Below are 23,290 nucleotides of genomic sequence, written 5' to 3'. Positions count from 1 at the left end.
TATCAAAGACCATTTAAAGTTTGATTTGTGGATCAGTATGCTGTATTAAAGAAAGAAGGAAATTCTAAAAACGACATGATATAATTAATATTATATGTATACACTGCCACACACACTGTGGGGTGAAAACAGGATTATAAAATATGAAGGGCTGCTTCATAAAACTCTCTTATTTTGAAAGATGTCTCTTTTTGGTTTTAAACATGGAGGTAAAGATTTTGTCCAAGAGGCATACCTCTCACAACACATCCCTCCTCTCCCTGGTGTTAATGTTCCATGTGACGCTAATGAAGTGCACATGTGTAACTAATTTAAGTGTTACAGAATTCAAGGCACTCTTAACTCCCTCCCCCCCCCCTCAAAATAAAATTTAAATGTTGCTCATCTCTAGACTTTACAGAGGACTGAAAATTGAATTGTAAAATCATATTTCACAGGAAAATCTGAATTGACTATTCAGGTTATGAATACTTGATTATGGTAGGGACAGTTCAGAAATAGCTCCATTTTAATTCATTTTGAAAAGGTAGTTATTCATACACTGAGTCTTACGCTCAGGAAAGAGAACAGAAAGGTCCTGAGCTGTCAGGCTTAACACATATGTTTAAAACAAATATTCTCACTCTGTCCTGAATTGAACCTGCTGAATATCGTACTAGGGATAGAGTCCAAAAGGTGGTGAAAGAGGTACTCTGGCATGAAGAAATATGATCCATAAAAAGCACTGAGGGGAAATTTACATATATATATATGTGCATATATATATATATATACACATACATACATATTTACATATATATTATATATGTATATTAAGATACAGATCCTTTCATTACCAGGATGACTGCAATTTGAAATTCATGTTTATTACATGTCAACTAAACATTTTAACATCAATACCTTGAAAATGGAAATGACGGCAGAAAGGCAGAGCCAAAATTCTGAACTCTTTGAACTCTTCGCAGAAATGGCAATAACCCTAGAAACATTTAAGCAATCATGCTTCCCCTAACAAAGCCATATCAAGGATAACTCTCTCTGCATTTTTACTTAAAGAGAATGACCAGGAAGGACCCATACCCAGTAAAACTAACAGACCAGTGAAGATAGAACAGGACAGTCTGGGTTAAAGGAAGTCACTTTCTACAGAGAGCTGAGGGGAAAAAAAATCAGAAGAGCTTACCTTTATGATGGTTTGCACTGGACACAACTTTCCCCCACAAGGTCACAATAAATATTATTATGAGCAGCTTTCCTTTTGTGGCTTTCTGTAAGTATCTCTTACTCATCCTGCAAATAAAAAACAATAATAAAAACCCTAAGCATATGAAATCACTGTTTTTCCATTATAATTGTGCTACATTTAAAGCTTTCATGACACCTGAACACCTGAAAATTGCATTTATTGTATTTGGAAAGCTGTTTACTGTATATAAACTCTGAAAAGAAAAAATAAAAGTATTCCAAACAAACTACCTTGATATGATGAAAGAGATAAGAGAGGCCCTATCTCAGTCAGTCTTCATTCACTTAACAATAGCCTAAATCAACTGGGAAACATTACCATTTTTCTCCATATAAATATAGATTAACTTATTCACAAAATCCGAGGCATAGTTGTTTGAATAAATAAGTGACTTATCTTACTTTTTTCCTAAAAGATTCCTTCTTCAATGCCAAGTCAAATGGTCAGAGTAACAGTTTAGATAAAATGTGTGAGATGAATTCCTGCCCAGAATAAACTCATTTCAAATCTATTATTCCTAATGCGCTTTAAAAAAAAAAAAAACAGTCACCTGGTACAACTTCTTACAATTCTACCATTAGAGACACACAGATGTTTTAATATTGTTGGAATCCACCATTCTGCACTTTATCAGAAGCAGGAGAGAAATGGAAAAGCAGAATGAAAAATACCAAGCATTTTATTATTTTTCTTAATGTTTATTCATTTTTGGGAGACAGAGATAGACAGAGTACAAGTGGGGGAGGAGCAGAGAGAGAGAGAGACACAGAATCTGAAGCAGGCTCCACACTCTGAGTTGTCAGCACAGAGCCCAATGCAGGGCTCGAACTCATGAACGTTAAGATCATGTTCTGAGCCAAAGTCAGACACTTAACTGACTGAGTCACCCAGGTGCCCCCCAAGCAAACACTTTCAAGTTGAAAGCACAAAACTCAGGAAAGTGATGTTCTAATAAAATAATAGCCACCTATAATAAAAGTTCAGCACCTACTTTCTCTAACTTTCTATGACATTATTTCAGTCGTTCTTCACAACAAATTTGGGATATTGGTATGTCCATCGCCATTTCAAAGATGAAATTTAGAAATTTGCCTAAGCTCATATTTAATGATAGAATAAACATTCAAACCCAGAAATGCCTAATTCTAAATTCCTTACATTACTGCCTTGTTAAGGGGTGAGTTAAACTGATATAAAATACAATTCATCTGCATTTATTTCTGAGGGACATAAAATATTTGTCCATCACTTAGTGCCTTCTCAGATTCTGGTCCTATATTGAACTCCATTCTTGTTTGACCTACAGATTCTTACATTATTTCTAGGGAAGGTTCATGAGGTCACTTTCTGACCTAGCTTGATTCTTCTTCCTCTGGATTCTCTAAGTTACCTCTTTCCTCACATCTTTACTTCCAAAAATTCCATCTCCAAAAATATGATTCAGTGGTAGCAATGATGGCTATAATTTTGTATAATTTTGAAAAGGAGTCTTTCATATGGGTAAATGCCTTAAAATTGAATTATTATCTATTTTAATATAGATATATGCTAATATTCCTTGGCATGAAGAAGTTGTATGCACTGTGTATACACTATACACAGAAGATAATAAGTACTCGATAAATGTTAACAATTACTATAATCAATGATAGCAATGGAAATACATGCTGTTTTCTAAAAACTACACTGAAATTACAACTATGTAAAAGGTGTATGTATATAAACACAATGGAGTTTGCAAAAATAAATAAGTAAACTTTTAAATCAAATAAAACAATTCATTGGTTAGTCCAGCATTTCCCTTGGGGCATTCTGTGAGGCATCAATTTTCACAGAATGTTATTACAGTATTAGTGAAAAACATAGGGGGCATATATGTTTGTGTATGGGATTCAACAAATGTAAGAGGCATATCTGAGTGTGCAGCATTTTCCAGAAGCCTTTCTCCACAGAGTAACACAGGATACAAGTGTTCCCAGGAAACCTCTTGGAGAAATAATCTGGTCTTGTATTCTCTCTCCGGAAACCAAATACCCATTCTACACCTTCGATTTTGTAGCCTTTGTTTCCTCTCAGGACTCTTACTACTAGTTTTGTTCTGAGAATCTACTTTTTCTATACTTTTTCTAAAAATTTTTTGGCCCTCCTGCCTCCCCCCACACACACACCCGATCCCTGCAATCTTACTGTACTGCATATCATATAACTGAATGAACAGTTTAGCAAAACTCATCTGACAAGAAGAGCTGCTTAGCATAATTCTTGATAATAGCTTTCCCATAGCAAATGGCCTCTGCTACAAGGTCAATGACCCATTTGTATTTTCCATACCATTGTGCACTCACCAAATGGGATGACAGAACTGACAGCTGGTCAAACTGGTAACTGGATACATGGAAACAGAAACACCCACAAAGTCACCAGGCTGTCAAACTAAGAAAGGAAGGGGAATACAATGCAACATGTGGAGATGTATAAAGACCACTTCCTTCTCCCTCTCACACCCCCTCCATCCCCTCCAGTCAATTATCATCTTTGGTCAGTACTACTTCCTGAGTATTTCTTAAATGTATACACTTATTTTCATTCCTACTGCAATACTGCAGTTCACACCGCCCAAATTTCTCTCTTAGCTAATTTATTACTGCCAACACTGTCACCTTCAACCAGAGGTGTTACTTCAACACCTCTGGAATTGAAGACAAGCTCTCTGTCTGCCTTTTTCATGACCAAATTTGTAGTGTTTAACAGTCAGTAAGTGCCTAATATTGTTGACTGAATGTAATAGAGTGTGGTCAAATACATAACTATGATCATGAGACACGCCTTACATGATTAAAACCTTCACAAGAATCCCCTTGGGTTCAGAAGTAAACACGCTTAATAAGTTGTTAGCAATTATATTTAAAAAAAAAAAACCTAAATCAGAGATAAACATTTTTTTTGACTATGTCCCTAATCTTAATGTTAGGGCTTTCCTCCCCATCTCCCTCTCCACACATGCTCCTTGTCTGTATTTTAACTCCATTACATTTCCTCAATTTCTTCCAGCCAAATTTCACTTCCACGTCACCTAAAACCTAACAGCCATCCACTCCATCCTCCATTCTTGTTAATGCTAACATTCTATTCACTGGTCAAGGGGCAGATGAGCAGTCCTTCCAGGACCAGGTTGAGCATCCTTCCTTACGCACACCAGCCATGTGCCACACTATTATAATTTCCATTTACTTATCTCCATCCCTCACTGTCATATAAGGTTCCTAAAGATAGGGAATGTACTCCATACGTTTGTGAATAGCTAGGGCATAGCCCAAGGGTCAGCTTAGAATGGAAAATGAGTTTTTGTTGAATGTTGGTAGTATCCTAGATCCAAATATATTGTGTAGTTGTCAACACGAGGAGGAAGCAAGTATGTGTCATTTCTTTAGGGTAAAACTGGGAAAAGACAAACAAAGAAGAATGTGAGAAAGAGGTGGGAGAGGGGTAGACAAGAAAGGGCAATCTGGAAGAGAAGAAAAAAGGAGAAATCCAATCTGGAATGTGTTTTATTCTGATTTTAAGTTTATTTATTTTAAAGGAAAGAAAGAGGGTGCATGAGGGGCAGAGAAGGAGAGAGAGAGAGAGAGAGAGAGAGAGAGAGAGAGAGAGAGAATCCTAAGCAAGCTCTGCACCATCAGCACAGAACCAGATGAGGGGCTCATATCCATCAACTGCGAGATCAGGACCTGAGCCCAAATCAAGAGGCAGATGCCAGACTGAGCCAGCCAGGTGCTATTCTAACTCAGTTTTAAAGAACAATCAAGTTTGAGCAAACTGAAGTGCAATGGAGTGAAGGAGGGTTTTCAACAAAGGAGCGTTATCAAGAAGGAAGAAGGCTGAGTGCTCCATTTCTTCTTGACCTTCTGTGAGAGCACAGAAGAGGGGGCATTCACTTCTCATTCAGTGTGTAAACACCAGACCCCAGTTTGAACGTGTCCACCACAGTCAAGGGTCAGACGCACTTTCAGAACTGTCCCCTTCATCTGCGAAAATGACAAAATATAAGTGCGTTTTTTAACAGCAACCTCTGAGGGAAGAAGAAACGGGAAACTGCAGGATAAATACACACAGAGAATGAAACCTTGAAATTGCTCCTCCAGCAGCAGTAGCTTACAAGGAGCACAAGGGAAACGGGATAATTCAGTAAGGGTAACCTTGGCAGTGGAGGATGTTGAAGGATGTCAGAGGAGAAAACTGACAATTAAACCTTCAGACTTTCTCCTACTCCTTTCTTTCATATGACATGTTTCAGTTATATTCTCTTAGATTTCATCTTTGAAGCACTGGGAAACCCTTCGCCTCCCTACTGATGTTAAAAGTGTGTTTAATTGTAAATAAGCAAGAACTGAAAAACTGTTACGCTGCTAGAAAGATCGTCTCCCCATAAAAACAGAAAGTAAGTTTAGCTGATCTAAAGAGGAGAAGATGCATGGGAAACCGATAAAAGCTGGAGCCTAGTATCCACCTGGGCTCCCCTTGAGCTTAATATGCTCTGTAGAAATAAAGGCCATGTAAGACAATACACATAAGGGTCTTTTTAGGGCTCTCCTCTACACTGATCTAATGTGCATACCAATCCAGTGTAGGCATGGACTTTATCAGCCGAATCTAGTACAGGAATTTACCCTTGAGGCAGAATGCTACAATTGATAACACCAGTTCCTTTTCTCCTCACAGGGACCAGACTGGTCTTATAAAATTTAAATTCAATCATATTAACTCCCCCTAACCCTCCTGCACCCCTGCCAAACACACACTCCTTACTTTAAATCCCAGAATTTACCTACCTATTGAAACCAGAGTAAAATCTAAAATTCTTACCAGAAAGATAGCTCAACATCATCTCCCCCCTAGACCTCTCTGACCTCACCTCACATTCCTGGTCCCTTCCTTGCCTACACTGAAGCCACATTGGCCTTCTCTCTATCCTTTTGCTGGGGAAGTTCATCAAGAAGACATGACTGATAATTGGCTGCCGAGCTGGACCCAGGCAATCAGAGGCTTCTCACCCCTTGCCTATCCTTGGAAGATACATTCTTCCCACCATTTACAGAGTGGGAGTTGTTTCAAAGACCTACTCTTGAGAGTAGAAGGTGTTGCTGACACCATCTGGAATGGTATACGTGACTGAACACCATTCAGGACTCTATATATACTTTTAAGAGTCTGGTGGGTGGGTGGAGACATCTACTCTGCTTGCAGCCACCCAAGACAAGCCTAATATGTAAGTCCCCTTGCTTAGTATTCCCTTCCCTGACACCTACCAATCTGGAGGGGCCTGCCTCTTTCTTCACTTTCTCCTTGCCCCACGTGTATGGGAGTCAGTTTTAGATTTCACCCAGGAAACTCCCAAGGGTACAAACCAACACCCTCATGCCAAGCTTGTTCTAGACCTTACACTAACTGCTAGCTCTGCCTTAAAGTCTCCCCCCCCCAGGTCTTGGTACAGTGAGCTTCTATCTATGATAGCCTCCACAGAGTGGCTCCTGACCAGCCTACTTTCCAGAGTCCAGAGAAACCCACCCCACAGTCTCTCTTGTTCTCTTTCTCCACTTATTACAATCTGAAGTGGCCTTATTCACTTATTTATACATCTTTAGGGTTTACTTTATTCTTCTTTCCATTAAAAGATAATTTTCATGAGAGCAGGTCCTGTCTAGTAATCATTGCTCCAGCACAAAGAATACCAACATCATGGAATATCAACAGCTGTTCAATGAAGGAATGAGTATACTGATTTTACAATCAAAAGAAATGAATCCTATTTAATGAATAACTTTAATTACTTCTTTTTTTGTTATTTATTTTTAGAGAAAGAAAGAAAACACACACACGTGCTTGGGTGGGTGGGGGGAGGCAGATGGAGAAGGAGAGAGAGAATCTTAAGCAGGCTCTATGCGGGGCTCCATCTCATGCCTGTGAGATCATGACCTGAACCAAAATCAAGAGTTGGATGTTTAACGGACTAAGCCACAGGTGTCTTTTAATTTAAACAATTAAATTTCTATTATATTCAGCAGCTAGGAATGCTAATGGTAAGAACCACATACATATTAATGGAGTAATAGGAGATAAAATAAAAAGAGGACTGAGTGGGAGGCAAGGAAATAAAAACAAAGACCAGATTAATCTCTCAAGATACATGCAGAGAAGACAAGTAAAAATACAGTGGTGCTAGAGAGATCTGAACAGAGTGAAGGGAAGGGGAGAGGAGGAAGAGAGAAGGTAAAGATATCAAAGTGAGGATAAACTTGAAGACTGAAGTTTTTGTACATTTTTATGTTCCATAACTATGTTATTATTACGATGCTGTTATAACATTGTTTTTTATGATTATTACTACTTCTAATTTCCTCATTTTATATTGAAACAAATGTATCTTCCAAAACTAAATGATTCTTCATTTGCTGATAGGTAATTAGAAAAAGCCTACTGAATAGCACATGTAGAGCCACAAATTTCACAACATTGTTGGCTTTATCCAAGAAGAATGTCAAGCTTGATGAACATTTTATGATAAATACTATGACTCTATCTACTATATCCAAGTTGTTGACTGAAATAGCAATTATCTTTGAAGTAGACAGTAATATCTAGATTAAATATTAAAGTATTGTGCATATAAAAGAATATATAGTAACAAACCTAAGAGATAATCATGCAACTCTACCAGTAATCCTACACTGTGTGTTACATCATCCAGAAGCTGGGGTGGTTGATTCAACACATTTTCATTACTGCAATTTACTTACCACGTACATTTAAATTAAAACCTCCCTCCTGAACAATTAGAATCTGGACTTCCCATCTTGTAAATATGATCAAAAGTTTAGAGTTGCATTTTCATATGCCATTCATATGATTAGCCCAGTTAGCTTGTATTTCCTTAGGTAACTTCAAAACAAAGTTTTTGGAATCTTAATCAGTTTCTCAACTCTTTCTGAATTAAAACAATGGCTTTAAAAATTTCATTCTATTTTTTACATTAGTGTTTCATGATGAATCTACATTTGGTATTTTATTCAGTTAAGTCAACCCTGGAGGTTTTGCCAAAAAAAGCTCCAATGGTTTCCAAGGCTTGCCTGGTAGCAAGTACAAGATCCATTTAAGAACCACAACTGCCTCCTCCCTTCACCCAAATTTTATACTTCCATTCATTTTGCCACAATACTGCAATTTTCATGGGTGTAGAAACCCAGGGAGAACTTTTGCTTAATGCCTGGCAATGTATAGCCAAAGTGTTGATTGTGTACAAATGCCTTTGCCACCTAAAGACCATAATGATAGGAAATAGAAATGTATCATCACTTAAATGATTTCTCCAGAAACATGCAATATTCTAGGGATCCAAGCTCTAATACACCAAACTGGCAAAAATGAAAGAAGGCAAAATAAGTCAATCACTGGAGGTTTATGAAAGTCCTAGAAAGATATCTGCAATGAGGATAACTAAATTGAACCCCAGTGCTGTGCATCTGTGATTACAATTGAATCACATACCCTCCTTTTCCATCTATAAAACGAGAATGTCACTATATTCTCAAGCAGGAACGCCACTCTAACAAACAAGAATTCATGTGACAGTTGGAACTTAATAAAAGATATATGATAGGGGTGCCTGGGTGGCTCAGTCAGTTAAGCATCCAACTTTGGCTCAGGTCATGATCTCACCATCTGTGAGTTTGAGCCCCGCGTCAAACTCTGTGTTGACAGCTCAGAGCCTGGAGCCTGCTTCAGATTCTGTGTCTCCCTCTCACTCTGACCCTCCCCTGCTCACGTTCTCTTTCTATCAAAAATAAACAAACATTAAAAAAATTTTTTTAAAATAAAAAAGTAAAGATATATGATAGATCAGAGGTGTTACTATTTCTTCAAAGGTCCTTCTCTCAGAGCATTGGCTTACAAGTCAGAAATACCTGCTTGAGTGAGATACTGGCTCTAACACTTAAGGAAACTTGATAAATTCATTTGTCTATTAACAGCTTTAAGTCTCAAGGCCCACATATGGAATGCGTGGATACTATTACATATTGGTGGGACTGTTGTAAGAATAAAAACGATGTATACAAAGCATCTACCACAAACCAGAATACAGTAGACATCAAAACTGTATCTTATTTTATATTATTAATATTTGGAGCATAGCTTCATTCTAAGAATGAGTGAAATAGAAAAAGTCCTTGAGCAACAAAAAGACCTCATGTTCTCTAATCATAAGTAAGACATAAACCTACTTTTAGGGATGTGGGCTAAGTCTACAGAATTAAAAGGTGAGAATATTAAGCAACAGGCTAAAAACTGGAGGCAGGGCTAACGAACAGAGATTTCTGATGGTTCTTCAAAATAAATAGTGATAAAAGGATAACAAAGCATACATCAAATCTATAAATACACAGCATTCTAGGATCATTAGGTATAAGGACAAATACTCCATGGGGTGCCTGGGTGACTCAGTGTGTTAAGCCTCAGACTCTTGATCTTGGCTCAGGTCATGAACTCAAGGGTCCTGAGATAAGAGCCCTGTGTTGGGCTCTGCACTGATAGCACAGAGCCTGCTTGGGATTCTGTCTCTACCTCTCTCTGTCTCTCCCTCACTTGCTCATGTGTGCTTGTTCTCTCTCTCTCTCTCTCTCTCTCTCTCTCTCTCTCTCTGTCTCTCTCTCTCTCAAAATAAATAAATTTTTTTAAAAATTCAAAAAAAAAAAAAAAAAAAGCCTGTTAAAGAAATAGGACAAATACTCCCTAGATGCCCCTAGAGGTAAGTAGAGCACAGCATGCTAACTGAAGTTACTAATATTACTGCATATGTTTCTACAGCTCTAAATGTACTGGCTTAAAATATATTGGCTTGTTTAATGTATCACTGAATCCTCATGATAACTCTTTGAACAAAGCTCTGCATGTATTAATATCCCCAGATTACACATGAGAATCTGCAAGAATAATCTGAAGACAAGTTATAAGTGGGAATGTGGTCTTGAATCCAGATCTTCTGCCCACTGGCTTGGTCCTCATTGAGACAGTAGATGAATAATGCTCCACATTCTCTGTAATGTATCTCAAAAGCACATGCTGCATTTTAGGATAGTGTGCACTGAAAAAGGCTAAAATGGAGTGCTAGCTCTTGGTTATCTGGCATTTTTTTTCATCACTTCTGTGCCATGATACTGGATAAAGGAGATACTATTGTATCTCATTACTGTGGGCTATAAATAAGATAAACAATCTTTACATGGTGCACCCTTTTTCATGTATACACCCTGGTTTGATGAAAGGTGAGTTAACACTTTCAGAATTAAACAGAATTAAGTGTTCAGGATCTACCAGACACCAGTCTTTTGAGATTAGACCTAATGGAATTGCTATACCAAGAATGACAACCTTAGTTACATTTGTCAGATAAAATACAGAATGCCAATTTAAGTTGGAATTCATCTCTTTTTCACAGGTTGAGATACAACTGATACACAAAAATATTTACAGATATTTGGAAAAATATCTATTCAGATCCCCTATTTTTTCATCTTTTTTTTTTCTGCTACTGGGTGTTTAAGTTCTGTGTATATTTTGGAAAATAATCTCCTATCAGTTTTATCTGAAACTGACATTTTAACTGTGTGTCCTATAATGCTACTTGCCAAATCTGATGACTCTACCCTAGTTTTCAACTATATCATCTTAAGCAAGAAACTAACATTGACATCTACATGGAAGCATGCTCATCTAAAGAAAAAAACAAGCTTAGAATTTTAGAGATGATGACAAACACTTAAATAATGAAATCTTCACTTTTTTTTTTTTTTTTTTTACTATTTTATGCACACGGACACAAGAAGACACGGCTAAAAACTATTTCTTCAAGTTGGCTGCGGTTCTGCTGGCCAATTTTGAAGATTCTGAATTGTTTATTCTGGCTAAAAATGTAGCATATTTAGTAAAGTATGGCAATTAAGAGCATGAGGTTTGAAGTCAGACATGGATGTCAAGACTTGGTGTGTACGAGCTGTTAGAGACATGCTGTTTAATTTCATAAAGATCCATTTCCTCTTCCATAAAATGTGGATAATAACTGCCTCCAAGAGCTGTTGGGAAGGTAAATGAAATCATTGATGGTAAAGTATTAAGCACAGATCCTGACACATAGTAAGCAATCTATAAATGCATGTGTAATATAGTAGTCATTTAAAATTCTTCTGTGATTAATTCTTCATTAAATAAGAAAAAGCCAGTCAACTGATCTCCAAATCTGGCTGATAAGCACCACAAGGCATAAGGAAGCCAGTACTGAACACATGTCTTCCTTCTTACATGACCTGTTGAGGTATTTACTCCCTTCTCAGTGGCTTTAGACAATTGAGGGTAGTGTATCCATCAGATTTAAGTTTCATATCTCTTTGCACTTCACAGTATTAACCTTAAGCTACATTCTTTCTCTGCACTTCTGTTTCATATTCAGTAGCCCTATCCATACCTTTTTTTTATTGATTTTTTTTTAATTATGGACTATTGCTTCTGGGATCCAAATGTGTTCTTCCTAAATTAAAAATAAACAAAAGGCACTACAGTTATACGGTATGATCAAAGTGAGATTTCATACTGAACCACCTGAAACAAGCAATATACAATATCAAACAATAAGCTATAAACAAATGTGAGTGTAATTGAGCTAAAACTTAAAATGTAATAAAGCCATTTAATTGGAAATAAACTAGCTTGTACAATTTAATATAAAACATATGTTTACCACCAAATAATGGTACATTGATGATACTTATAAAGAAAACTACTAGACCACGTAAAGCATCATTTCATATTCAATCTCTTCTATAAAGAAAAACTTCAGGCAAAAATGTCAACAACTAGGAAAATTTGGATTTACCTCCTCTCACCCTCTTGCAGCAATGACGCTATGTCACATGATGGCTAGGAACAGGTTGTGGGAGACAGACAGTATCTAGACAACTCACAGAGCATCTACTCCTGAATAATATAGATATGGCTACATCTCACAATTGTTGGGTAGAGGATCATTAAGTAGCATAAGAAAGAAAACTTCCGATCATATGTAGCTAAATCACAAGCCTAGCATTTAATTTTGTATGTATGATAAAAACAGCTCTGCACATGTATCTAAAGTCCACATAGAGTGTTAATAATAAAATATGTCCTCTTTTTATTTTAGAGAGATAGAAAAAGAGAGAAAGCAAGCTGGGGAGGAGCAGAGGGAGACAGAGGATCTCAAGCAGGCTCCACACCCAGTACAAAGCCTGACATGGGTCTTGATTCCACAACCTTGGTATCATGACCTGAGCCAAAATTTAGAGTCAGAATAATCAACTGACTAAGCCACCCAGGTGTCCCTTCCTTTCCTTTTTAATAAAGCTTGTATAGTTATGAAAGCAAGTAATTTATGGTCATGAAATCAGTTCTTTTTGTCTACTCTGTTAGCACTGGAACTAGTTAAGAACTTTTTTCCTTTTACTCTAGTGTACCTGTTCTCTTGGGAAATGAGGCCACAGAAAAAATCTACTCCACCTCAGGTCCTCCTGTATGCTAGCCAAGGAACGAAAGAATGAGTGAGAATAATAAAAAAAAAAATTAATCTTTGGGGCGCCTGGGTGGCGCAGTCGGTTAAGCGTCCGACTTCAGCCAGGTCACGATCTCGCAGTCCCTGAGTTCGAGCCCCGCGTCAGGCTCTGGGCTGATGGCTCAGAGCCTGGAGCCTGTTTCCGATTCTGTGTCTCCCTCTCTCTCTGCCCCTCCCCCGTTCATGCTCTGTCTCTCTCTGTCCCAAAAATAAATAAACGTTGAAAAAAAAAATTTAAAAAAAAATTAATCTTTAAGGGTTTCCTGTTAGGATAAAGTTTGTGGTCTGAGAAGGACACATCTCACCTAAGAGAGATACACCTTTACAAATAAGCCATTGCAACACAGACCTTCCCCTCCACATAGAACCTCCTGTGACATAAGTGAACTGCAAGCCTCAAGACCTCCCCTCATATAACCATCTCCCCCAAGGCACCAATATAAACAAATTTCAACCTTATGAAAATCTATAAAAGTAAATAAACCATGAAAAAGTTAACAGCTATGTGTTGAAAGGCATGTGATTCTACATCCTCATAAGAAAACAGTAAGAGGTCCAAGAAGAGGCTATTCTAATCAAGTTCTCAATGGTCCACACTTTGCTCTAAGAATAATTGTTTAGCCAAGATTTTTGGACAACCGTGTATACCCAGTATTAAACTCTAAGCATATCAACTTCACAATGTATAATGAAAGAGAGTGACACTAGGATTCACCCATTTTCCTAACTGCATTTTATATACAATCCTTGTTTGTGTTCAGTATTTGTACATAACTTCATATATCTTAATGAGCTCCTTTTGAGGGAAGAGCAGAACATTATCAGATTTTAATATAGCAAAGTACTATACTCAGCTTTCAGTTAATAGCTTAAGCAGCTGTAAATGCAACCAATTAAAAATCAAAGCAGCAACCTCCATCTACACAGTAAGCTCTATGATAAATTAATAAATGGAAGAAATACTATATGTCATCTTAATTTTGAGTTTGATTATCCTACATGATAATGTACTTTTTCTTATATCTGGTAACAATGACTACCTCCTTCCCTTGTAGGCAGGATACTTTCAATTGTTATTTTATCTTATATGTAAGCCCTGTCTCTGTAACTAGATTCCAAGTTTGGAGAAACCATATGCTAGCTCTGCTTCCTCATAAAGTATCTCACCCTTGAAAAATGCCATATGGTGTACTAAGAACTTTCACATCCATGATCACATTCAATACGCATGACCAAGAGGCTGGCAGATATAATCACCTGGCAGAGATGAGGAAACAAGCACAGAGAAGTTAAATGACTTGTTCAAGGTCAAAGTTAGTAAGCGGCAGAGCCAAAACTCAAAACCAGGTCTTCCAGATCCAATACTGTTTTCATTGAAAGTATGATAATGAAGGGCTCCTGGGTGGTTCAGTTGGTTAAGCATCTGACTTTGGCTCAGGTCATGATCTCACAGTTCGTGAGTGAGAGCCGGGTGTCAGGCTCTGTGCTGACAGCACGGAGCCTAGAGCCTGCTTAGGATTCTGTGTCTCCCTCTCTCTCTGCCCCTCCCCTGCTCATGTTCTGTCTATCTGTCTGTCTGTCTGTCTCTCTCTCTCTCTCTCTCTCTCTGAAAAATAAATAAAAACATTTTAAAAAAAAGATTTAAAATTATGATAATGAAAACAATGACACTAATGGCACATTTTCTATGCTTTAAAATAGAATACTTTAAGTCCTACTATATTTCCTTTTGGGGCTTCTAAAAAAGATACCCTGACCGTAGATATCTTTTAATCCTCAAAGATGCAGATTATCCATGTCTGGAAATAAATTTAGTGAACTATTTCCCAATATAATACTGGATGGAGGGAGAGAGGGCCTTCATGGGTGGAGAGGATGTGTGGAGGAGTAGGGGAAGAAAGGAAGGAAGGAAGGAAGGAAGGAAGGAAGGAAGGAAGGAAGGAAGGAAGGAAGGGAGGCAGGCAGGCTACTAGCTGTATATAGATCTATGATGGGGCCAGCAGGAGCAATAAAGTAAGGAAGTGAAATGGGGAATCAGTCTCACCCTCTACTTCACCTCCAGAAACCACCTCCAGTCCATTGGTGATACATGGAAATGTGACCTTTGTTCTGTCATACCCTCATTTCTTATGAAGAGCCAGAAATCCAGAACCATTTATGAAATCTCTCAATTTTTCAATGTTCTCAAATAATTCCATTTTAAGAACACTCTGCATGCCAAATACAGCCCTTGAGCAGCTAATGTGCACCTTTGATCTAACCCATTATTTTTCTGGGTAGGTTATAGAAAATACTTTCCAGTAATAGGCTATATAATTCTGTTTGACTTGGATCAGAAAAAAAAAAAAAAGGAGCATATAAAGATGAAAATAACCTTAAACCAATTAGCAACTTTCCCTATACTTCTTATTTATTCCCAATTTAAAATTGTACCTTGACTTACAGGCTTCAAATGAATGCTTTTTTAATCAGACAACTGAGCTTATAGGAATATTTTAAAGTCCTCAGATTTAAAGATGCTCCGTTTAAATGGTATCTTAAAACTCAGTTTGCATTCCATGCGAGAATCAAGAGGCTAAAAACAGAGTATTCATTCTTACAAGGACAAGATGTGACTCTGTACTTTAGCAGTGGCACATAAAGATTATAATCAGGAATGAAAGAAAGAAAAGGACCTACTGAAAAGCAGATGTCTTGAACTAGAAGTAGCAATCACAGCATCTGCACTTTGGCATCGTGTAGAAAACACTGAAGGAAAACAATAAAGCACAAGGTATAAGAATACCCAAGAAGTCAGCTGGTTCTTTTCAGCTGATAGGAACAAAAACTACAGAGTACAAAAAGATATTTAGAAAATTTTGGTAAAAATGTGAAGCCTTAAATAGCTTATGGTTCAGACAAACTAGAAACTAGAGGCAAAGGAAGTAAACGGAAAATAAGTGGTTTTACTTAGTTTTTCCTTCTCGTCTAAGGCTCAAAGGACAATTCAGAACTACCTCAAATTCAGACTCTTTCACCAAAATCATTAGCATTGTTTTCTTGGTGATACCATCTTTCAGATGCCAAAGCCACATCAATTTATTACATATAACTTTCCAGAAACACCTTAAAAGCGTGTCTAATGTGATCACCCCAGTCACATTCCATTCTACATGAAAACACGGAAGGACTGATTTGCAGTAAGAATGTTTGGATTCAAGCCTTGGTCACCAGCTACTGTTAGGTAGATGATTTCTGGAGTCATTTTATCTCTTGAAGCCTCTTCTTTTGTAAAATGAAGATAATAACACTTGCCTTCACTACCTCATCAGGTTGGTGTGAAGATCAAAAGAGATAACCTATATGAAAATGTCTTGCAACCTAAATAATATATTATCCAGAGTCAAAGGTCCATAACCCAATGAAAACTACATCCTCACCCACCATTCAACAAATATTATTAAACATCTACTGTCACTCTAAATACTGGCAATATAGCTGTGAAAATCATAGGCAAGATCTTTACACACAGAGCCTACATTCTGCTAAAACTGTCAATTCTTTTTAAATTTTTTTTTTTAATTTTTTAAAGCGAGAAAAAGTGTGAGTGGGAGAGGGGCAGAGAGAGACTACCAAGCAGACTCCACACTGTCAGCACAGAGCCTGATGTGGGGCTCACACCCAGGAACCTTGGGATCATGAACTGAAGTAGGACACTTAACCAACTGAGCCACCGAGGCACCCCTAAAGTTGAAAATCCTTAACTTAAGGTTTGACAACAGCTTAGTAAACATAATAATTCCTCATTTGGCTAATAAACGATTATAAATAAGGCTCTGATAATGCATTGCTTGCTTTCCATTCATTTCCATTAAAAAAAGAATATAATAGCATATCTTAAATAAATTCAGAAAGACACTTAGCCTAAAATCACATAGTCAAAGTACTGTTTACTATATATGCATCATCGGTACATAGTCATTATTAAGCAGTCAGCATGAACCCACTTCCTATCAGGCAAACTTAAGGGAAATGCAGCTGCTTACTCAGTTTGGCTTGGGGAAATACCATATATTCATCCAAAATAGCTATTGTTAAATGCTTATGTTATGCAAGGCCCTATGGAGGGCACTTTAAGTGATACCAAGATCAGCAAGTCCCAGGGCCTTCCATCCTTCAAAGGACTCGTAATAGAGCAGAAATAAGATTTGTAGATGTGTAAGTAGGGAATAATGCATGAAGTATTAAATGAAGGATTGTAATGGCTTAGAGAGATAAACCAAAGTTAGAAGTCAAATAGAAAATTTTAAGAAATAGGACAGAGAGGAGAAAAAGAACAAAATGCCAGACCAGTAGCCAAAATTCTGAGTTAGATTCTGATTATGTCTTCACCTAAGTCTGGTTATATGAACTAAAGCAAATTACTTCAACCCAGCTTTCCTATCTGTAAAATAAAACAATAAAACTTTACTAACTTTCTGGCCTTCACAAATTCTTCTGAAAAAAAAAAAAACATCAGGATAAATTAAACAGATTTATCTGAATATCAGTTACTCCACAACTTTGGTAGTTGAATTAGATAACATATGTGAAGCACCCTCACTATTTCGGACACCAGAATGTCCTCAATATGTTTTAAAACTGGCTCTGAAGTAAGAAATAACTGACCTACACCTTGAAGTATGGGTCAAATTTTAATAAGCTGAGATGATAAGAAAGACATACCAAGTCAAGGGAAGAGGTAGGGAAAGATATGGAATTGGGAACGTGCAAGGAGGAGGGAAGGCAAGCAGTCTCCTTTGGTTCCACCCCGAAGTCTATGGAATGGAGTAATAAGAGTTAAATCTGGAACAATCTATTTCAAAAATAATAAAACCAAGATAGGTAAAGTGACTTGCCCAAAAGGAACACACCCAGACAGGATAGCTGTAGGACCCACATCCAGGTCTTTGACTACAAGGTCCTGTTCTTTCTACTACATCAACCTAAAGCAATGCCAGTGGACATTTCGCCCCAGAAGAAGAGTAGAGAAATAGTCCTCGCTTATTAAGTGCCACTTTGCACAAAGGAGGAACAACATGACGCCAGGGTGCAGGGTAGCACTGTTCCTTTTATCCTCTTCTTTAGTTCTATACCAAGAACTGTACAACAATCACATTCACAGAACCCTGGACACCATCTGCTGACATCATACTGTACAAACACCAGAGGAAGATGATAATACAATTAAGTGTTCATCTACCGGGGGTCACTTCCCAATTTGTGGATTATCTGGGAGCATGCGTCCCCCACATAGGTCACCTTCGCTCTTCACCTGATTCTGAATTAACTCCTTCCAGTTTAAAGTGTGAAGACTAAAAATTGATCACTATACGAAAACATATTTAAGGAGGTGATTATATGCTGACAACTACACAATGGTCCCTAATAGTCAATAGCAGCAATCTTGGACTCTCTGCTATGTAGGCTTAAGGACATCACCCTTCTCCTCCCTCCGTACCAGTGATTTGACCACTGATGTTATGACATGCCTAAATAGACTTAATTCCCACTTTCTACCAGAAGATAACATACTTATATGAAGGATTCTTCTCTCTTTTCAAATTTTTTAGCCCTGAGGAAAGCAGACAACATATCTAGGAATAGTGTCTTTGCTCTTCCTCAAGAACCAATCAGAAAAGAACCTAGTAAGTACAACCAATGGAATGCACCTAAATCTAGAAATAACCCCCACATTTATGACAAATAATTGGTTAATATTTGAGACAGGATATGGGCAAGGTCTTCCTCTGATATACAAAAAAGCATTTTCCCAAAGCCAGAACCTCTCTCTATCTTCTTTAGGCTCAGACCTTCCTCCAATAATTAGGATCAGCCCTAGCAATGGCAATAAGAAATTTAAGAGGATACAGCCCAATACCATGGTACTCACATCACATTTGTCATTCTAGCTATATCATGGTGCTGCAGTTCTAGAAACTGAACTTCTGCCATTTTCCCAGGCTTGACCTCCTCTCTTAGTAAGGACTTTGCTCTTACTACCCACCTGGAAGGCTGTCCCTGAAATTTATCTCTAGTCTTTGATCTCTCCTGATAGTCTTCCCTGACACTAATTTGTCTGTGTATATCTCTACCTCCCTCCATAAGATTTCTCAGGCTTTATTGCCCTTGCCTTATCACTTAGATACCATGCATTGCCTGTCAGAATGGACCAACCCTCAAGACCCAAGCTTGATTTGATTCCAAGAGCAAACTCTCATAGTGGCAAGGTCTAGTTATGGGCCCCAGTGTCCTCATCTGTGTCAACTTGCTGATATTTATCACTCAGGGTTTATAACCTAATTGAAAGAGATGTACATAGGTGCACTTGGGTGGCTTAGTTGTTGAACACCCAATTCTCTTGATTTAGGCTCAGGTCATGATCTCATGGATGTGAGATTGAGACCTGCATTAGGCTCCACACAGAGCGTGGAGCCTGTTTAAGATATATTCTCTCTCTCTCTCTCTCTCTCTCTCTCTCTCTCTCCCCTCCCCCTCTCCTTCTCCCTCTCCTCCTCCCTCATGCCCATGCACACATGCACATGCTCTCTCTCTCCCAAAATAAAAAAAATAAAATAAAAAAGAGAGAGAGATACGTCAAAAAAAAAGATTGGTTCCTCACTTTTGTTGTTTTATACTGTTAGCTCTTACAGGACATTTAAAATATCAGAGAATAAAATAGTATGGTTCATGAACTGGTAAGGTTTGGGCATCAGCTATAATTACGACTACCTTATTTGACATTAACAGTGCAATGGCTGTACTGAGTGGTGGGTATGTAACTCAGGAGTGACTTCCTGGAATAAAACCATACTTTTGACATTTGCCAACTTTGGGTAAATGGACAAAATTAGCAAGAACTTTCATTTCTTCAACTATGAAATAGGGGAAGATAATGGTGCCCTTCTTTTCTTTTTAAGCTTATTTATTTTGAGAAAGAGAGAACACACAAGTGAGGGAGGGGCAAAGAGAGGAACCCAAACAGGCTCTGCACTATCAGCACAGGGCCCAACTTGGGTCTCAAGCTCATGAACGGTGAGATCATTACCTGAGTGGAAATCAAGAGACAGAGGCTTAACCGCCTGAGCCACCCAGGCACCCCAATGATGGCTTTCTTAAAGACTTCATTAAATAACACATATAAAGGGCTTATAGCAGGGCCTCATTCATAATAAATGTTCAACAAGTATTATGTGGGTGGACTGCCATATCTAATAAATAATTAGAAGAGTCATAGAGAAGACCAAATGTAAAAATCAGTGCCATGTTGAAATCAACTATTAACTTTTCCACGAAGGCATCTCTGCCATTCCCCAGGACAATCTGGATTTGCCTCCTATGTATCAGTAACTGCTTAGCAGGGAGGTTTGAAGCACTAGGTCAGCCTTGACAGCTTACTACCTGTGTATAAGTCCTTTGTCTGTTAAATGTGGAAAATAATTCTTCCACTTAACAGGGTTAGTCTTCTTATTAAATTAGTTAAGACACATAAAGCACTTAGACTGGCACCTGACATACAGAAAACACTGAAGTGCTAGCTACTCTTCATTATTAGTGTAGCCCGCACAATAGGCAGGGAGATGAAATGATGAAACCAGCATGTCCCTAAGCGATTAAAGCCAGGAGGCATCCATGTTTCTAACAGGCAGTGTGTCATTAGTTCTGGCCCTGATCAGGACTCTTCCCACTGAAAGCAAGCTGAAATATTAATTGCAGCCTAAAGAAGAACACACCCCATGGAAAAGATCACCCAAACTTGAAGGAAGTAATCATAACTGCATCACCCTACAAAGAAAGAAAGCAGGCAAAGGAAGCATAACAAGTATACATAACTCACATTTTCAAAGCTTTTACAGGATGCGATCTTTGTTAGAAATTCAGTGAGAGACTGCACTTTAGAAGAGCAAGTGAATACAAAGACTCTTAGAATAAAAATTAGGGGCCCTAAGCAAGAATGCAGCAATCCAACACACAACGGCATGAGGCAAGAATAGTGTGAACACAAAAGAGGATTAGAAGTACCTAAAGGAAGAGAAATTCGGAGTGTGCCAATGTGCATTACCAGCTTCATAGTGACTACATCCTGGAAATGAATACAAGTTCCATTCTACACCATTTGTAGTTATCTATAAACATGTCCTAGTCATGTCGTAAATTTCAGAGAATATTTCTTATTCCAAAATGTAGATTCAGTAGGTTAAACTCCCCTAGAGTCATGGGATGCCCCGTAATGTGTCTACAGCAGGTTGGTCTTGACTGCTAACTGCCTGTGTGACCTTGGCAAAGTTACTTCATCTCATTCTCCATTTGTCTCATCTGCAAAGTGAAGCTAATGTTCAATTCTAGCTAATAGGAATAGCATGATTATTAGCTAACGCAAATGAAAGACTTAGGATGGTGCATGACACATACAAACATATGCATGTTCTGTTGTGACATAAGGTACCAAGTTAAAGGAAGTCACCTTTTGTTGTTTATGAATATCCAGACTAACTGGACCCCACTGAGTATTCCCGTCACTACTCTGGAGACAAGAGGGGGCACAAGCTGATCAGTAACACTTCTCTTAAGAATGCTGTGTTCAGGGGCGCCTGGGTGGTGCAGTCGGTTAAGCGTCCGACTTCAGCCAGGTCACGATCTCGCGGTCTGTGAGTTCGAGCCCCGCGTCAGGCTCTGGGCTGATGGCTCAGAGCCTGGAGCCTGTTTCCGATTCTGTGTCTCCCTCTCTCTCTGCCCCTCCCCCGTTCATGCTCTGTCTCTCTCTGTCCCAAAAATAAATAAACGTTGAAAAAAAAATTTTTTTTAAAAAGAATGCTGTGTTCTGCTCTGTTCCCCAAGGCACAGTCCCCATACCAAGGCTTAACAAGGTTCACTTTCTCTAGATTTACTCTACATTTACAACCCGAGATACTAGGAATGTGCTACTTGAGAAGTCAGATTATGCCTTTGATCTCTGTGCACCTTACATTTAACATAGCACCAAGCTCAAACCAGGGTCTCGAAGAATAATGAATGATCAACGAATATCAAACAAGAAAAAATTATTATAAATCCAGGACTACTTGCTAAAATCAGAAGACTTTTAAACTCACTAACAAAATTATTGTCATTTTAATGTTCTTTTAATAATTTATAGCTAAGAGCATTAGCAGTGTTTTAAAAAAATTTTTTTTTCAATGCTTATTCATTTTCTGAGAGACAGAGAGAGATAGATGATGAGTGGGAAAGGGGCAGAGAGAGGGAGACACAGAATCCAAAGCAGGCTCCAGGCTCTGAGCTGTCAGCACAGAGCCAGATACGGCGCTCGAACTCATGAACCGGGAGATCATGACCTGAGCTGAAGTCAGCCACTTAACTGACTGAGCCACCCAGGCACCCCAAGTAGTGCTTTTTAAAGGGCATTGTGTAAACTGGTATATTGGAAATCTTGAAATGTTTAAAATGAATATTACCAGCATTTCCTTCCATCTAAAGACTTTTTCAAGGTTTTTTTTTTTTTTTTTTTTTTTTTTTGTCTGCCTCAAATGTTCTGAGAAGCACTGGGGTCTCTATGCATTGGAGTGCCTAAACATAGAAAAATTATCTGCTTCCCCATCAACGACTGATTTTTTCCATTACCAAATGAGAGGTTCTAAAGGCCCACAATGACTAGGATAAATCACTCCATTTCTTTGACTCTATTAAAGTAGATATTTTATGTTCCACTGCCACAAAATCCAAGATGAACACCAGAAATAGCCTGTGAGTTGAAGACTCTCATTTTAAAATGGCACCACAATTTATCCTAGTTCTTACTGTACCATGAGTATTACATTATTCATTAGAAGTATTTGTTTTTTAAGCAGCCATTACGCAGCTTTTGCTGAGTGTGGCGTAAGGCGATGATTTTGAGGGATATCTTCCAGAGATAAGGTCACTTTGTGGAATTCCCACCTACGTGAACCTAATGTGTTTGCATAAATATAAATTCACTCTATGACATTCCTGTCATGTTTGCTCAGTGAGCAAGTAATTTGCCATTCTCATTACTCCAGGTACAAGGTACCTTGTAGAAAATCAATCTTCTTTCTGCTTCATACATCACAGATTCCCCCCGACATCCAGAGCAGTCTGACACTAAAATGAAGGTGTAAGATACAGACACAAGTCTGTCTCAGCAACTGCATTGTCCAAAGGAGCTAATGAATGTTACACCTCACTGGGAAACCCCATCTTGGGGCAGGGGAAATGTCTATATACAAAGCAAAGATGTTGTTGCGTGCAAAGCATTTCCTATACCAGAGGGAGGAAGGTCTTAATAGTGGAACAAACAAGTAGCTACAGGGGGTTTAGTGCACAGTTTTTCAAAAATATTAATCTACCATCTCTCCAGGTCACAAATCATTTTCTCCACCTCT

General features: G+C 38.2%; 1 protein-coding gene across 4 annotated transcripts in view; it reads right to left on the bottom strand.

Annotated features, from left to right (window-relative positions):
• The window catches only part of TAFA2 (TAFA chemokine like family member 2), a 500,373-nt gene that overhangs the window by 174,696 nt on the left and 302,387 nt on the right, over nucleotides 1–23,290 (bottom strand). For all 4 annotated transcript variants that reach the window (XR_005795471.1, XM_040491543.1, XM_040491542.1 and 1 more), the window contains exon 2: nucleotides 1,184–1,290. Coding sequence is in view for 3 of the 4 variants with exons in the window: in XM_040491542.1 (XP_040347476.1) it covers nucleotides 1,184–1,290 (107 nt within the window). In the remaining variant the exon portion in view is untranslated. The remainder of the gene's footprint in view (nucleotides 1–1,183; nucleotides 1,291–23,290) is intronic.

Source organism: Herpailurus yagouaroundi, unplaced genomic scaffold (assembly GCF_014898765.1).
Source record: "Herpailurus yagouaroundi ecotype Mexico unplaced genomic scaffold, PumYag 182, whole genome shotgun sequence".
Lineage (NCBI taxonomy): Eukaryota > Metazoa > Chordata > Mammalia > Carnivora > Felidae > Herpailurus > Herpailurus yagouaroundi.
The sequence above is the reverse complement of the archived record's forward strand: the minus strand, read 5'-3'. Positions and strand labels throughout refer to the sequence as shown.